At 40.5% G+C, this 17,928-nt stretch overlaps 2 protein-coding genes across 3 annotated transcripts; both read left to right on the top strand.

The window, feature by feature from the left end:
• The first annotated feature begins 785 nt into the window (after nucleotides 1-785).
• CCDC107 (coiled-coil domain containing 107) lies at nucleotides 786-7,992 on the top strand. The gene is made up of 6 exons (XM_069849759.1): nucleotides 786-942; nucleotides 2,656-2,861; nucleotides 4,104-4,170; nucleotides 5,382-5,472; nucleotides 6,586-6,695; nucleotides 7,309-7,992. The coding sequence occupies exons 1-6, from the start codon at nucleotides 786-788 to the stop codon at nucleotides 7,575-7,577; spliced, it is 900 nt and encodes a 299-aa protein (XP_069705860.1). The 3' UTR covers nucleotides 7,578-7,992.
• Nucleotides 7,993-11,046: 3,054 nt separating this feature from the next.
• Nucleotides 11,047-16,238, top strand: LOC138721056 (calcyphosin-2-like). Of its 2 annotated transcripts, XM_069857684.1 has the most exons (6): nucleotides 11,047-11,179; nucleotides 13,013-13,059; nucleotides 13,777-13,822; nucleotides 13,951-14,058; nucleotides 14,854-14,895; nucleotides 16,109-16,238. In XM_069857684.1, the coding sequence occupies exons 1-6, from the start codon at nucleotides 11,102-11,104 to the stop codon at nucleotides 16,127-16,129; spliced, it is 342 nt and encodes a 113-aa protein (XP_069713785.1). In that variant the 5' UTR covers nucleotides 11,047-11,101; the 3' UTR covers nucleotides 16,130-16,238. The 2 variants fall into 2 exon arrangements, with proteins under 2 accessions (XP_069713785.1, XP_069713793.1); XM_069857692.1 differs by lacking the exon at nucleotides 14,854-14,895.
• Nucleotides 16,239-17,928: the final 1,690 nt, after the last annotated feature.

Raw genomic sequence — 17,928 nt, 5'->3', positions numbered from 1 at the left:
TCCCTGCCGTGTGCCGTGCAGTGCTGGCGCCAGCTGGGCTTTGGTGTGGAGGTTGCTGCGGATGCGCCTGCAGTTCTCCACTGAGGTGCCACCCACGATGCTCCACAAGGCAGGCAGCTGCCCGCCTGCAGCACTGGCCACTGGCTGCAGGGCCTGCACGGCCACCCATGGACTGCTGGCGCCAGTGGCTGCTGCCTCATAGAATCATAGAATCACCATGTTGGAAGAGACCCACCGGATCATCAAGTCCAACCATTCCTATCAAACACTAAACCATATCCCTCAGCACCTCGTCAACCCGTGCCTTAAACACCTCCAGGGAAGGTGAATCAACCACCTCCCTGGGCAGCCTGTTCCAGTGCCCAATGACCCTTCTGTGAAAAATTTTTTCCTAATGTCCAGCCTAAACCTCCCCTGGTGGAGCTTGAGGCCATTCCCTCTTGCCCTGTCCCCTGTCACTTGGGAGAAGAGGCCAGCTCCCTCCTCTCTACAACCAGGAGGTTGTAGAGAGCAATGAGGTCTCCCCTCAGCCTCCTCTTCTCCAGGCTAAACACCCCCAGCTCTCTCAGCCGTTCCTCATAAGGCCTGTTCTCCAGCCCCTTCACCAGCTTCGTTGCTCTTCTCTGGACTCGCTCCAGGGCCTCAACATCCTTTTTGCAGTGAGGCGCTCCCTCCTGCCACGGCCTCTTACAGAAGCCTTTCCATTCCTGGGGGCGCTGTGCGGGGCGGAGCCGCGGGGGGCGCTGTGCGGGGCGGAGCCGCGGGGGGCGGGGGCGGAGGCGGCCATGGCGCTGTGCGGGGCGCAGCAGCTGGCGCTGTCGGTGGCGCTGGTGCTGTGCGCGCTCGTGGCGGGGCCCAGGCTGCTCGGCGGCGGCGGCGGGCGCGCTGCGCGGGGCGGGCAGGCGGGTCCCGGTCCCCGCGGGCCCCGGCAGCAGCGCGGAGGTGGGTGCGAGCCGCGGGGCGCCGCGTGGGGCCCCGTCCCCTTGCGTCGGGTCCCGGCGTTGGTCAGCGGAGAAGAGACCGGTCCCACTCACACTGTGTTCTACCTTTCTGGGGCATTAGGTTCATAGCAAGAATTTCTTCACGATGAGGGCGGTGAGGCGCTGGCACAGGTCGCCCAGGGAAGCTGTGGCTGCCCCGTCCCTGGAGGTGTTCAGGGCCAGGTTGGATGGGCCTTGGGCAGCCTGGTCTAGTGGGAGGTGTCCCTGCCCGTGACGAGGGGTGGAACTGGGATGGGCTTTAAGGTCCCTTCCAACGCAAACCGTTCTATGATTCAGTGATTACTGCTTTGATTTTTGTCTGTGTCGTCTTAAGAAAGTGACGTTGAGGCTCTGGAGCGAGTCCAGAGAAGAGCAACAAAGCTGGTGAAGGGGCTGGAGAGCAGGTCTTATGAGGAACGGCTGAGAGAGCTGGGGCTGTTTATCCTGGAGAAGAGGAGGCTGAGGGGAGACCTCATTGCTCTCTATAACTACCTGAAAGGAGGTTGTAGAGAGGAGGGAGCTGGGCTCTTCTCCCAAGTGACAGGGGACAGGACAAGAGGGAATGGTCTCAAGCTCCGCCAGGGGAGGTTTAGGCTGGACATTGGGAAAAAATTTTTCGTGCAAAGGGTCATTGGGCAGTGGCAGAGGCTGCCCAGTGAGGTGGTTGAGTCACCTTCCCTGAAGGTGTTTAAGGCATGGGTGGAGGAGGCACTGAGGGGCATGGTTTAGTGTTTGATAGGAATGGTTGGACTCAATGGTCCTGTGGGTCTCTTCCAACCTGGTTATTCTATGATTCTCTGATTCTATGATTCTAAACGCAGGTAACACCAGAGACATGGTCAGTTGTGGTGGCAGATGAGGCGCTGTGAGCTGTCAGTTAAAAATTCACTGTGCCTCTTAGAATTGCAGTAAGGAGCCCAAGCGTGGCTGTTAGTAAACATTAGCACCAGAATCCTGTGAGATTTGTCAGGTAGGACCCTGGGGAAGAGTCTAAACATGCATCTTAGACCCTTAAGGAAAGGGTCGAAGCACTGTGTCTAGGAAAGTTATCACTGAGTGAACTGGAGAACTTACAGCTTGTTGCAGCTTGGGTAGCATAAATGTATGTTGAGCAGTTGTCGGTGTACGTAAGCTGAGGATTTAGCTCAGGGTCCAAAGGTCTGCTTTCCTTTTCAAAAATAACAAGCTTGCTTTTTTGAGGAAGCTCTGTGATTCATTGATTGATGCCTTCTAAGGCATTCTAACCAAAAGACAGACAGTTGCTATGAACCTCTAAATTATGTATCTGTGCTTTTCCCTGGCAGACAGAAACAGTGAAATTTGAGCCATTGCTGTTTTTCTTCCAAGCTGATGTCAAACTTTGTACCTTTCTGTGGTTTGCTGTGGGTTTGCCAATGTTACTCTGAAGGGAGAAACTTAAAATTTGTTACTTAAAGAAACACAGAAACTTATTTTCAGAGTGTTTACTACCTAGATTTGCTTTCTGTTCATGAAAGAGTGATTTTTTTTCTGATTTGTAACCTTATTTGGATGCAGGGCTGACACCGTCTTACAATAGTGATGAACCAAGGTGATCACACAAGAAGAAAACAATTTCATTCCAGTTGTGAAATTAATTGGACTCTTTAATTTCCTTTGTAACTTTGTCTTCTTTCTGTGAATTTGACTTTTTAAGGCAGTCCTCCAGCACTTCATCAAGATCATCTGAATCCAGGAAATTCTCAGAGTAATACTTATAAGAGTATTCAGCAGATGAGAAATGCAATGGAAAAAGAGATAAGAAGTGAGAGAACAAGAGGAAATGGTAGAGAGTTAGCATTCACCCTCATGCCGTTGTATGCTCTTGGAGTGGGAGTGTTTGCAGCATACAAATTTCTGAAGGTAAGCTCTAAGGAAAGCATTAAATTATTGAAATTAGAAGGAAATGTAACTGGTGGTTTCGGTTTTTTTCCTCCCAGTTCTTAGCCCAGGTATATGGTTGTCCAAAAACCATTTCATGCTTGGTTTGACTTTGAATGTGAGCTCCAAAGGTAAAATTATAGTATATCTGATTATCCTTGTGAAGGCTTCTAACTTATCTTTTTTTAAACACTTAAAGAAATGAGAATCTTACACCACCTCCCTACTCCTCCTGTGGACTTCAAATGAGAATCTGAGAACTTAAACAGTCCTGTTAAGGCTGTAACTTGAGCCTCTCAGTATTTCACTTCCTTTTCATTCTTGAGAATGAGATTGAGTATGGGAAAGGACATGGTCGACTCCTGCAGAGTAACAGTCTTAGGATAGCAATTAGATAGAAAAGGAAGTTGTCTAGACCTTTTGTTTGGACTTCTCATTTGGTCACGCAGCTGTAACATAGACTTTTATCCATGAAATGTGGTACCTTTTCTACTATTAGTAAATTAAGAAAGGAGATCACATGAGCAGTTGTGGTTTGGTGGTTTTTTTTTTCCCCCAAAATATCAGTCTTTATATGTGTTATTTATAGTAAGAGATATTACAGCACTTGCAGTGCTAAGAGTGCACCTGGAGCATTTTTTCTTGCCTTCAGGGAAAAAAAGCCTTAAACCCGAACAGGCCCAGAGACAGTGTCTTCATTTCCATAGTCAGTTTCGTATCATCTCCAACACGAGAAAAATACAAATACAGCAGCTTAGCAAGGTAAATGTAGAGGCTGACTAGTCTTGTTTGAAAAATAAATTTAATTAGGTTGTAAATAAGATGTAAACATCATAAAACCAGTATTTTGTGTGTTACAAGTCTTTACACTTGCACTGTGGGATTGAAATGTAAATATTTTTACCATAGCACCTTTATTACTTTAAGAAAGAAGCTTTACCTCCTAGTTAATGGTAGGAGACTGGATCCAGTAACCTAGAAGGTCCCCTCTGTTCATTTTTGAAAACTGGTGTTGAAATAGCGACTGCTTTCTCTTACAACTTTTGTCAGGCATGTTGTCGTTGCTTAAAAGTTTAAGATAGGAAGAAGGCATGGCAGGAAGAAAGTTTGATTAATTGGGCACGTTTGTGGTTGTTGTTTAACTTCAGTGAGTTTCTAAATGCATTTTTATTTTTAATGTATAAATAGTGATAAAGTCTTTTAACATGATTGTATTTACTGAAGATGAAGTCACATGAAGAAAGTCTTTCCAAAAAGGAAAAAAGTACAGAAGACAAGGCAAAGGAAACGGGTAAGATACTATTCAGAATGCATGCGTTCACCAAAAATGTGTATTTCCTGCTGGAACAAAGCTATGTATTTTCATTGATGCATCTAGCTAAATGAGAACAGTCTTCTAAGTTAATTACGTGCACTTAGGAACCTACAAACCCCCACTTTGTTTTACTATGCATTTGAAACACTTGTTAGAGGTTTGTTTGAAAACCCTAGATGGTAATATTCTTTAGAACAGCTATAGTAATATAGTGTGGTTTTCTGTCTTTTAGCATCTGATACTTTTCTCACTTAAGACCTGATTGATCTTTGGTAGAATAGGGTGTTTAAATAGGATATAATACTCTTTAGATTACTAGGGTATTTAAAAAGGATATAATTATGTGCTTTAGAATTGACTATTGAATTTCTGGGCCAAATTAGAGACACGTCAAAACCATGAAATTTTTATAGGAGAGACAAGATCAATAATACCATCTTTTTACTCATGACACAGAGCACTTTTGACTATCTGATTCAGTCTGTTCATCATATATTAAGATGTGGGCTTTCCTTTCGAAAAATTCTGGCATTTCAAAGTTGAGCTGTTTTCATACTTTTTTGCCCCTTATGTAGACACATTTTTAGTTCATTACGCGACTAGCAACATCTTTTGGTGTTCCTGTATGCCAGATCTGTAATCAAGTTCAGCAATGATTTGCTGCACTGTCTACTCACCATTCTTGTGTGTTGCATTCATCTTTCTTCAAAGTTTAGTAGTGTTTTAGAGGAATTGCCCTTACCAGCTCTAGTGCATTAAGTATTGAATATATTTGCAAGATGTGAGTGGGCAAATTCATGATAGCACATTAAGTATAAATACACTACCTCAGGAAGTCTTGCAGCTGGACAGTTGTTGAGGCTGAGAAGAAGAGAGCCACATTCTCGCACTGTTTCTACCAAGGTATTCTCTGTTCAGGCACTATTGGAGACAGGTTATTGGTTGAGAAAGACTTACAGTCGCTCACAGTAAACTTTCTGTTCCTACCCCCACCACTCCCTTTTCATAGTCTAGAGTTTTATAGAGGAAAAAAACCTTCCTGTTTTTGAATCTGCCAAACCAAGAATACAAATTGATATCCTTTTGGTATTGTAAATACATTTCTTACAATGTTCTCTCTCTCCTGTGCTCCCTCTTCCCGCTTTCTCCTCCTCCCTCTGCTTCCTTTTTTTTTTTTTTTTTTTCAGAGCATCAGCTTTTAGAACTGGAGCAGCATCTAGCGCAGACAGAGAAGATGTTAAATTCTTTATTGACTCAGTTGGATCCACTGTCAAACTGGTGAGTGTTTTTAAAACATCTCAGTTAGTATTGGTTTCTTTAAATTGTCCAAAATGTAGACAGAGAATTCTTAAAATGTTCCTTACATATAGGTAGGGAAGAATGTTTGGGAACTTTCTTTACTTATTGTTTCTGTAGCCTTTTGCAGATAATACCTTTTCTGCAATTTGCAATCTTTTCCACAGACATCTCCTGTCTTTTGTTCACCAAACATAAATGCAGAGGCTCAGACCTCTGCAGATCACGTTACTATGTCTTAAAAAGTTAAACTTTAATATTAACTGAGGAGTCCAATACTGAAACATTACCTAAGCTCAGTAGTATTTGAAAGCCCTTACTGGATGGTATTAGATTTCTGGTAACTGAAAGAGTTTCTTCCTTTTGATATAATTAGAAGGCAAAACTAATTATCAAGATAGAACTGTTTATCTTTGTGTTTTGAAATGAACCCGTCAAATGATTGTGTGTGTGTTTGGGGAAATACAACTTCTCTGTTGTAGTGTAACAAGGGAATAAGTAGTAGTAAATAGTAGTAGAACCTTCTTGTCGTTTTAGAGATGTTTTCTTAAGAAGATGGGCTTTACCCATCTACTGGAAATAAAAATATCCATGCAGTCCATTTTGTGTAGACTGATATCTTTCATGAAGTCTGGTGCAGAACATGGAGAATTTCATGATTATTCCTTTATTTAACTTAATATGTTCTGAAACTATTAAGTAGCAAATTTACTGAACAATTTGCCTAAAGAATTTCTAGTAGTAATGGGGAGGAGAGAGAGGAAACAAAATCTGAAATAAATGAGAAAAGCCTCTAACCAGTAAGGTTCTGTATTAGGCATTATACTAAAACTAAAATTATTTTGGATGATTGTTTCTTTCAGTAGTCATTACGCAACCTTGGCCAAGTGTTAGAATTCAATGGATAGATTATTCAGTAGCTGCATGTGATGGGCTCCCCACTTCTCAAAAGACAAAGAAAAGCTTGACCTAAATGTGTTGCTACCTTAACTATGGTATTTATCCACAGAAGGAGATATTGCAATCTTGTGCATTATTATCAAGCACTTATTTCCAAGGTAATCTTTCAGCTCTTGACCTCTGCTTCTTTCCTAGTGTTAATGCTTTAGCTTGTGAGCAGAAAGATGAAATAATGACACAGCTCCAATCAATTAGACGACTGATGAAAGAAAGCGGGTTGGATAAATTAGAAAACAAGACGAAAGGTACTTTTTTAGCCAGGAGGACAGATAACTAAGTAGTTTGTATTCTAAAAGAATAAACAGGCTTTACTGTAATAATGTTCAGCTGCTGAATCTTAGGTAGTATGTGTGGAATTAATTTTATCCTGAAGGACTACCATTCTTCCTGCTTGAAACGTAGCTAATTTCAAATTTTTAGATCATGATTTTTTTTAAGAATAGGTGCTAACGCACATTGAACTGGGATAGACCGCACAGCCACATTCTGCTTTCTTAAAACGGAGTTTTTGAATGCGAGTTCTAGAGCAGTCTGTTGGTATTGGATCAACTTTAGCTTGAGGATTCCCAGATGGGAACCTGTGAGGGTGTGGGTGATGCTTGCATAATATACGAAGTGGCAAATTGTGTATTAGTTTCAACTGGAGACTTCCAATAGGTGGATAGTAGTTAAAGAGAAATTTTAAATGTTAAGAATGGTTCACTAGAAATTTGGGGATTTTTTCATTAGTCAAATGTTAATAAAAGAGAGAAAACAAAAAATAAATAATCTGCTTCTCATCTGACCCTGACATTTGGAGCCTTTCTAGTAATTTAAACTCATTGTTCGTTTTGTTTTTTTTTTCTTGTTAACTGCAAGATGTCAGCCACATTTGTAATGAGAAACTCGAAGATCTCATTCAGTCATTCACTGAACATTCTCAAGAGAAAGAAATGGATGATAGAGAAGATGACAGTAGTGAAGATCTGCACGAGGACGTTGATTACAAAATAGAAGAGCATGAATTATATGATGAATGTGAAATACATCAGTTTGAGCCAGATGTGGTGGAAGACCAAGAAATGATAAGTAAAGATGCCATTGAATCAGAAGAGACTGGATTGAGGCGGCGTAATAGATATGAATGAAATCTGCATATGTAAAAATTTCAAAAGCTTATGAGTTATTTTTTTTATCATGTTGTATGCACTTTAAACTGTTTTGAATGGAATTGTGCACTGCTATATGCTTTAAAAAGTGGGGTGAAATACTGCCTGTGCTTTTATCTATGATGATTCCATACTGACTTCAGTGGCAGTAGAATTTCACTCAGGATGTTTACAAACTTTTTTCCTATTTATTATTTTCCTATAAAAATATTTCTGTACTCTGTATATAATGCACTGTAGTTCTATCTGATGTTCCACTTGCAATATTAGAATATGTTGTTAATTAAGACTATAAAGTATAGATTTTTCTTAAATGTTTTGTAACTAGTAAACATGGTGCCACTTGAACTGTGACTTTCTTGACTTCATTAAAGAGCACGCACTGATGAATTTACTCTCCGTATAAAATTTTTCTTTGGCAGGAATGAAAAGCAGAAAGGGTTAAGCCTCTGAGATGTGTTAATAGTCCAGTTTCTTTATTTGGAGAGAGAAATGTAGCCACAGATACTATTTTAGAATAACGGTGTCGTGAGTTTGCTGTCTCCTCAAGGGAGATGCATAGTTTTGTATGTCAATTTAAACATTAATGCATTACACTTAATTTCTTCCCCACCTGTTACTGGTTAAACTCAGCTGCTGCCTAAGAATTGATTGATGCTCATTAATACTATACCTCTGTTCCATATATATTTTAATACAGTAGACCCTGGCCTTTTGATTAATTGTAGTATACTTCTTCTTACATTGGTATTAAGATGTATTGCTATGTATCATTCAAGAACTGTGGGGCTTGGAGGTTTCCTTTTTCAATGCATTATGCTAAATCGATAATGGCTTTTTTAGGTCAGTGTCAAGAAAAGGATTTTTTGCCTTTGGATTCATTTTTGTCCATGCCTTTATTTTCTATTAATTTTTTGTTCACTTAATGCACATGCCTATGGAACTGCCACCCTTTAATGACAAGGGTTACATGAGAGGTAGGTCTGACAGTGCTATTCTGTCAAATTTTCTGTTTTATAATTGCATAGCTTTTAAGTAGGCCAGTTGTAATGCCTGAACTCTTTTGCCATCTTTGTTCTTACAGGAAAATAATGTGGATTTGTTTCTATGGAGGGAATGTACTGTAGTAGAAGGGACCAAAACTATTTCTGTGTCACTCACTGAAATGGAATGAATTGTCCATTCTTGTGTAGAAACATGGTATGTCTTTGGTTCTAAAAATGGATAATGCAGGCTTGGATGTGGCAGCATCCAGAAATAGATCCTTAGTGTCTGTAGTTTTGCAGTAAGTGAGATTTTGCCTAACTTTAGAAAACTGATAGACCTAAAAGCCAGGGTTTCTCAAGAATCTAAATCTCCCCTCTTTCAGATTAAACCCCCTACCCCTCATCCTATCTCCGCACTCCGTGTTAAAAAGCCCAGCCCCGACTTTTCCTGCAGCCCCTTGAAGTACTGGCAGCTGCTCTAAGTTCTCCTCGGAGCCTTCTCTTCTCCAGGCTGAACAAGCCCAGCTCTCACCCTGTCCTCGTACGGGAGCTGCTCCAGCCCCGTCACCATCCCCGCGGCCTGCTCCGCGCCCTCCCGAGCTGCGCGCTCCCGCGGGGCCGCCGGGCCGGGGAGTCGCCATGGAGACGCGTCGGGGCGGGTCCAGCCGGCAGCCCTGAGCAGCGCTGTGGTGAGAGCCCTTCTCCCCTTCCCTTCTCCCCTTCCCTTCTCCCCTTCCCTTCTCCCCTTCCCTTCTCCCCTTCCCTTCTCCCCTTCCCTTCTCCCCTTCCCTTCTCCCCTTCCCTTCTCCCCTTCCCTTCTCCCCTTCCCTTCTCCCCTTCCCTTCTCCCCTTCCCTTCTCCCCTTCCCTTCTCCCCTTCCCTTCTCCCCTTCCCTTCTCCCCTTCCCTTCTCCCCTTCCCTTCTCCCCTTCCCTTCTCCCCTTCCCTTCTCCCCTTCCCTTCTCCCCTTCCCTTCTCCCCTTCCCTTCTCCCCTTCCCTTCTCCCCTTCCCTTCTCCCCTTCCCTTCTCCCCTTCCCTTCTCCCCTTCCCTTCTCCCCTTCCCTTCTCCCCTTCCCTTCTCCCCTTCCCTTCTCCCCTTCCCTTCTCCCCTTCCCTTCTCCCCTTCCCTTCTCCCCTTCCCTTCTCCCCTTCCCTTCTCCCCTTCCCTTCTCCCCTTCCCTTCTCCCCTTCCCTTCTCCCCTTCCCTTCTCCCCTTCCCTTCTCCCCTTCCCTTCTCCCCTTCCCTTCTCCCCTTCCCTTCTCCCCTTCCCTTCTCCCCTTCCCTTCTCCCCTTCCCTTCTCCCCTTCCCTTCTCCCCTTCCCTTCTCCCCTTCCCTTCTCCCCTTCCCTTCTCCCCTTCCCTTCTCCCCTTCCCTTCTCCCCTTCCCTTCTCCCCTTCCCTTCTCCCCTTCCCTTCTCCCCTTCCCTTCTCCCCTTCCCTTCTCCCCTTCCCTTCTCCCCTTCCCTTCTCCCCTTCCCTTCTCCCCTTCCCTTCTCCCCTTCCCCGAGAGCACTGTTGTTTGTGGTAAATGTATTCCAGTGTGCTAAGCATTGAATGCAACAGTGTGCTCTTTTCTCCCTGCACCTGTATTTGGGAGGATGCTAAGCTTCTCTAAGGGGTTTGAGGTGTGGAGGCAGCAGCTTCTCCATTTAAGGCCCCTGAGGAGGGATATGTAGCTGGCAGGCTGGCCACAGGATGTATGCTTAGAATCATAGAATCATAGAATAACCAGGTTAGAAGAGACCGACCGGATCATTGAGTCCAACCGTTCCTATCAAACACTAAACCATGCTCCTTAGCACCTCGTCCACCCGTCCCTTACTTGGCTACTTACTTGGGAGTATATATATATATACACACATACATACACTTGGGAGTATAGTATACATTCTAAGGAAAAGATGCTTGGGAGTTAAAACAACAGGGTCAGCTTCTGTGGATGGCGAGTTGAAAATGGAGTGTTCGGTTTCTAGGACTTAAGTAATAAGCTTTTGATTCCAAACTGGCTGGGTGGAAGGAGGAGTCTGCAGAGCAAGAGATGGCATGCTGATTAAATGGAACTGTTGGAGGCCAGTTGCAAGCCAGGAGGGTCCGTAAGTCTTCGTGAAAATGCTTGGTCCCAAGGCATGGTGCAGTTGAGAGCCAGGCAGCAGCTCTAAGGGAAGAGGAAAAAGGGGGGTTGATATTGTCAAGGAGTAGCAAATCAGTAATGCTGGTATGAGAAACTATCCAGAGAAGGTAAGGGAGAGGGAGATAAACTTGAGGCAAAGACGTATATTTGGACACGAATCTGGTTAAGCATTAGTAGGGAAACACTGAAATTAAGACATGGTTGAAAAGGAAAGCCAGCAACATTTCATAGCTTGTTGACGACAATGCCCAAATTGTTGGTGATGGATGTATTCTTTCTGTTGCAATAGTATTTATTTGCAGAAGTACTTACATAAAAAATACATGATTTTCTCAGTAGCCTTTTTTGTTTGTCAGTTTACTGTAAAGGCTGTCATTAAATCTGCATGGATTTGGAAGTAAAAGGAGTTGCTGCATCCCCCCGGAGGCAGACTCCACTGTCATTGATGGGGGAGAAACGTCAGGTATGTTAACAGAAAGCTTGTGGTAGTTTTCCTTCCTTCCTTTGATATTTAACAAATATTTTAATCGTATTTGAGAAGGCTTTTACATCTTACATTCTACATTTTGAGATACATCAGGTGAGCAACCTTCACAAGATCACTGTGGCAGAAACTTTCAGGCTAAGTTTTGAGAGCCTGATTAGTACAAATATGATCTTTGATTCTGAGGACCATTGTTTTTTATTATATCTAGGGTAAATATTAATATATTTAATAGCAGTTGATTTTTCTCACAGATGCCATGGACTTTATGCCCATGAGGTAAACTTAATCAGTAATCTTCCCTCAGTCCCCAAGCACCCATTTAACTTCCTTATGTGTTGGATAACTACATTATGAATTCTTGGAGTTTGACTGCCAAGTTGCTGCACTCTTTTTTGTTTGATTTGGAATGAAAAAGGACAGCACATCAATTTTATAATGTTACCTTTTAACCAGTCTTTTGAGAATGAAATACCTGTGCACAACAACAGCCCATTTTTCTCTACTCGCTCATGCCCTTTTCCCTTCTCCTTCTCAGGCCTCTCAGTTTTCAAATTTAAACTCCTTAGTCCATCTGATTCTTGGTGGCTCGCAAAAAAAAAGAAAAGAATTAAAATTAGGTTGAAACTGTAAATATAGGCTGTCCTCAGGATGCTTTATGCTTGCTTTCTTCCTGATTCAATGATTTTTGGAAAAGGAATTACATTAAGACTTTAACATCTAGAATGTGGTATGTTCTTTGTCTCATCCCAGTTGAAATGGTACAGAAAAATGATACAGCTGTGATTTAACCAATTGCATATAGTCTTAAGAGTAAGGCCAAATTGTTTCATCTCTTAATGTTTTTTACACATTTGACCACAAGGTGGTGGCGTTTATTATGTGCAATCTTCCTGGAGAGAAACTTTGTTGTCTTTTTATTTTTATTTATTTATTTAAACCTGAATAACTTTTTTTGAAGGCACTAGAGGGTAGTGTCGCTGAACTGTGAACCTCTTTTTTCAGGAGCAGGCTACCGGGTTATGTGGCAGGAAAGGAGTTATAGTTTTGCAGCTGCTCTCAAATCATTAAAGTGTTAGGGCACCGCCTGAAATACTACGTCTGCTTCGTTCAGACAGTGATGCTGAGATCTCTGGGCAGAAGTTTGTGAAGACAAAGGTGCTGGCCCTGGTTCAGAGCATCCACAATTTTTTCAGACTGGGAGGCCAGTTGAGGGAGTTGTTACGCTGCGCTTGCCCTGCCACATACTGTCTTCTCTAGGGTTTTGCTGTTCGCTGTTTTTAGAAAGCCATAGTGGGGTAGATGGAGCTCTGGTTCAAATCTCCTTGCTGTGTTCTTACTCTGTTGAGTTTGAACATCTGTATGGTACCCGACCATAGAAAATAAACTACTAGTCATCATTGTGTGCTGCTAATGCTGAAGCTCAGATGACAGAGTTGCAGCAAGTATCTGGGTTTCTTTGGGGGCTGAGCTATCTCCCCATGAGTAGTGACTGTACAAAGTCTCAGGAACATGGATTATTTTTAATATATTATTAACAGCTGATGTGTATACTGTCTGGATTCTGTATTCTTAATGGCTGGAAATCTTTCTGTCACAATGAATATACAGTCTTTTAGTCTCATGATCTGTAACAATCAAATTTCACTGAAAAGTTTTTGGTTTGTCCTTTTGTTAGTGGCATCTTGGTCAAATATGTCAGAAAGATATCTTGGGGTATTGATTTTAAATATTCCAGGGGAAGTTGAAAAAGATAACTATGTATTTTAATCTTGATCCCTGTAGACAGGTAATAATGTGTTATTCTTTTAGGGCTGGAGACCAGATACACGGGCTACTCATGGTCCTCGCCCACCAGGGTGAGTCTGCTTCTATTTCTGATAGGTTTGTTTAATTGTGCATTATTAACACAATGCCTTTGCATTTGCATTGATATGCAACTCAGTGTTCCATGAAATTTATCATCATACGTTTGTTTTCTATGATTTATATTTAGAGTAGAATATTTGATGCATTATTTACATTGAGCTTAAAGGTAGAGTTGTTTTCAGAGCTTTAATACTTTTTACCTAGTCTTTCTTGAATATTTTCAATATAATAGTCTGCAGAAAGAAAAAACCATTTTTTAGCTGTTGGCCTTCTTTGCAAGTATTACAGTAAAAATTACAAACTGTTGTAAAGGGGTTTACAAACAATAGGAAATTTTGTACAGTGCTTATAACATTTAAAACCTTATAGTGACTTCAGCAGATAAGCTGTTCCAAGAACCATATTTGTTACCTTTTAGGGAGTGAGGAGAAGCCAGGATGCCCTTACCGGGCGTGAAGAAGGGACCTGTAGGGGCCCTTTGGGACTGCCAGGGTACTCTGCAACTGGGGAAGAGGAAAAGCTCAGTAGCCAATTCCTGAGCTGAAGCAAGAGGGGATAATAGGGATTTGCCAAGTAAGCCATCTCCAGTTGTAGTGGAACTGTTCAGAGCAGGGAAGTTTTTGTGAAGGAGCTAATAATAACTAATAAGCAGTAAATAAATAATACAGAAAATGTATTGCTATTAAAATTGTTTCAACTTCCTGCAGGGTGCCAAGCCTAGATCTAGGAAGGCTGGGAGATTCTGATGGAGAGGTAATTATAAATTAGTTCTTTCTTGAATAGTTTTTGGAATTCATATGTTGCACAAGTTTATAAAAATGTCACTCTGAATACAAAGCAATTACAATTGCTTATCCTTTTCATTTTCTCTGTAATTTTAGGATGAGGACTCTTACTTACCATATAGTGAAACTCATCCTTATACATGCCATCTAGATTGCAGAATGTCATTACAAACGCCATATGCACAACCCCATCAGGCTCAAGAGGTCAGTCTGTCACTAAAAATATCTTTAAAATATGTCCCTTTAGCAGTAATTTAGAGAAGCATACTTAGCTTTATTATACAAGTCCTCTTTGTTTCTTTTTGTTAATCTCATATCACCAAATAGTATTGGTCCAAAATAATCATAGCTGGTTTTATTAACAATGCGTCAAAGCAACCGAAAAGTGTAATAGTTTTGAGATAGCATGTAACTTTGGTTTACCTTTCTAAACAAAGTGGAACTTAAAAGAATAACAAAGATAAGATTGATATTAGTCATTAAGTGTATGATTGAAGATAAAATTCAAATTTACCAACAGTAAGTATTATTTCTACAGCAGAATAGTTAATTTTCTTGAAAAGGAAATCTTTGGAGTTACATGCAGCCATTTCATGGGTTTTTTCACAGGTCTCTTGCCTTTGAAGTAGAACTGCAACTTTAACTTTGGAGTTAACTTCAGTTTTTCACAGCACTTTTATTGTTAAAATTTCCTAATGACATATGAGCATTCTTTTTCCCTGGATGACTAAGAAGTTTAATCGCAGCTGACCTTAGGTGCTTTGCAAGGAAAATCAGTAGTCCAGATGTTAATGTTCTGGTTTATAGTACAGTACAGCACTGTTCAGGATCAATAACCATTATAATTATTACAAGAATGAATTTAATTACACAGTTATTACAATTCACTGAAGCAGGAAGAGTTTTCCTTTGAAATCTTATATATGAATTACATTTGAAAAAATAAGTGTGGCAGATTTTTAATTGATCATTGATATATACTTAATTTTTTTCCTTTAGTTTAAACAGGTGTCTAGAAAATCTTGTCAGAAGAAAACAGAGGTAAAGTAGTTGAAAAACTATACACTTACAAAATAATATTAGCACTTCAGTAGTAGAATACTATAGTGTATGGTCTGAAAATGTATATGTGGTTTAACTTTCGTATGACGGGAACTAGTTTCTTGGAGAGACAGTTTTTTAATCTGCTGCAATTCTATCAGTATTTTAAATGTTTCAAATGTGATAATTAAAGGGAAAAATGCTGAAGTACTGCAAATACTAGTCTTGTGTTTGTTCTTCTATGTATTTGTGAGACGAAATATCTAGAGCTGTAAACTAATTCAGGAAGATTTCTATCTTCTATTTTCTGTCATAATAGTGCGCCATGTGTCATGGTAAAAATCTTACTACCAATAACATGTTTCTATTTGGTGAAGGTGCAGGAAATGTCCTGACTCATCAGTGTTATCTCTTTTTGAAAGAATGGGAAATACGCTTTTTAAAAAAACAGTATTTCAAAAATATTAACTTATATAAACCTAAGCAATACTCTAATTAAAGTGTTTAAACAAGTGTAGCTAGAGGGAAAAGCAATTGTTAATTAACTTGTACATAAACTGGGCCCCTTGATACGAATATTGTAGCATCTTGTATGGCAGTACTCCAAATTGACTCGAGCTCAAGGTGAATCTGCCAAGATCATAATTTTATACATTTCCCTATATTACTGAATGCTTTCTCAACTTGGAAAAAAACCCCAACTTTTGAGTAAAAACTGAAAAGTTTAAGTATTTTTTTTAAATAATGGGCTAAGAATCTACTGCTTCTAAGAATATTTATATGCTCAACATAGGTATTCATACATGTCTTACAGTGCAACTGTAAATGTGACTATGGGTAGGTTATTTTCCTCTGTATTGCATTGTAAGCGTGCAGTGCAAGCATACTTGAGTTGATGTACTCTTTTTACCTCTGGATGCCTATCATTTCACCTCTTGCTTTACCATTTCTTTAAAATATAAAATTCATACATGTAATTCTGTCTAGCCTCAGGAAGGCTAACAGGAGGTTGATATGGTTTCTCAGGGTCTTTCTCCCTTTCTTCTCTGCTTTTCTTTATCTTTTGTTGCTTCCTGTTTGCCTTCATTATGTCTTAAAACACTGAAGTGCTGAATGTGTGGGAATGCATCTTCTGTTCAGTTATGCTCTTTCTCTCTCTCACCTTTTTTTTTTTTTTTTAATTTGCCTGACTTCTCTGTGTGTGTGTGTGTAGAATATTTTCAAGCACTTCTGAAATATTTTAATGTATTCCTCTGAGCAGCCTTTGTTTCTGTGTTTCTTGCTTCTGGGGCCCTGACTGAGCATTTCTTTAGCAAGATATATTCCAGCTTCTTCAACAATGGACTGTGTAAGTAAATCATTCCAAAATAGGTCACTTTTGGAAGAATCATTTAAATATAGTCTTATCATTCAGGAATTAATCAATGAAAGGATGTGGATCCTCTTTTGAAAGAGAAGACTGCCCTTTCAAGAACATAAATATTTTGGGATTTGGAGAAATGATTTTCTAGAACAGGACTGTCCACTGCTGTTGCAAGATGAGTTGTCAAGTAGAGATGCTAGATGAGGCCTCCTTATTTTTGTTAGCGTTGAAGGAATATCACTTAAACATTGAAGTTGGTAATTATTCAGGGAGAAAAAGTAGAATGGAATCTTGGCCTTCTGTCATTGCTGCAGTTTCTACTGATCCAGCCTCCATTATGTGGAGCACTGAAATGAAAGAATATAAAGTTAGGAAGGTACTTAATGTTTTTAGCTGATGTTGTTCTAGGGAAGGAAGTACTAATACTCATCTGCCATCAAGGAATAATACAAATTCTGGTTGAAAAACATCCATCAAGCTGTTTTCTGCCATCTAAAATCAAACGTCAGAATTCCCAGTTTAGTCATGCATAATATTATCTTATAGGACAGAATCACTGAATCTTGGCTCGTCTCTTTAAAAGTGGTGTAATAACATTGACTGTGGTGCTTAGATTAAAAGTGGCAGAATAGGAAGAATTCAATAAAAATTAAACCTGAATATTTGTTCATATTTGCATTTTTTCTGGAGTGAAACTGTGTCAGGAAGTTTCAGAAGTTCTACTGCATGGGAATTACAATAATTCTGTTCTCTTTCAACATTTTATATTGATTATTCTTTGCTTTAGCATTCTGTTGTGGTGGAGAAGGCAATACCAGAAAATCTACCATCTCCTACAGACAAATATAAACTGAAGTATCATCAGTATGAAGCAGGTATGAAGGAAGAACATAAGCAATATTCTCAGAGAACTGCAGAAAAGAAAAAAGACCAGCTCTGGTGTCCAGAAGCTTCAATAAAGGTAGCTGGCAAAGAAGTAATTTTGTTTTTAAATAACAAATATATGTTGGTATGTCATTACAGTGTTTTCAAATAACAAATATATGTTGGTATGTCATTACAGTGTTTTCAAATAACAAATATATGTTGGTATGTCATTACAGTGTTTTCAAATAACAAATATATGTTGGTATGTCATTACAGTGTTTGGAGAGGTTTGTGTGTACATATGTAAATAATTTCTCCCATGTTATTATTGTAAAGAAATAAAACCATGTGTAGTTTCAGCATATAATCTTGAGTAGGAAGTAAAATCTAGGAAGCTTGTAGCCAGTTTTACCTAATGAAGACTACACCCATCCAAGCCATGAGCAGCTGGTTTCTCAGGGAAAATAGTTTTGAAAACTGGTGTCAAAGTCTTTACTAAAGTCTAAGTAGACAATATACGCAGCCCTTCCCTCATCCACTAAGCACTTTGTTGCAGAAGGAGATCAGGCTAGTCAATCAGGACCTTTCATAAACCCATGCTGACAGGGCCTGATCGCCTGGTTGTCCTGTACGTGCCATGTGATGGTACTTGAGATGATCTGTTCCATACCCTCCTTGGCACCAAAGTCAGACTCAAAGGACAGTAATTCCTTGGGTCCTCCTTCCGCCCCTTCTTGTAGATGGACATCATGTTTGTTAACCTCCATTCAACTAGGACCTCCCTGTTCAGCTAAGAATGCTGA

This window comes from Phaenicophaeus curvirostris, chromosome 1, assembly GCF_032191515.1.
Source record: "Phaenicophaeus curvirostris isolate KB17595 chromosome 1, BPBGC_Pcur_1.0, whole genome shotgun sequence".
Classification (NCBI taxonomy): Eukaryota; Metazoa; Chordata; class Aves; order Cuculiformes; family Cuculidae; genus Phaenicophaeus; species Phaenicophaeus curvirostris.
The sequence above is the reverse complement of the archived record's forward strand: the minus strand, read 5'-3'. Positions and strand labels throughout refer to the sequence as shown.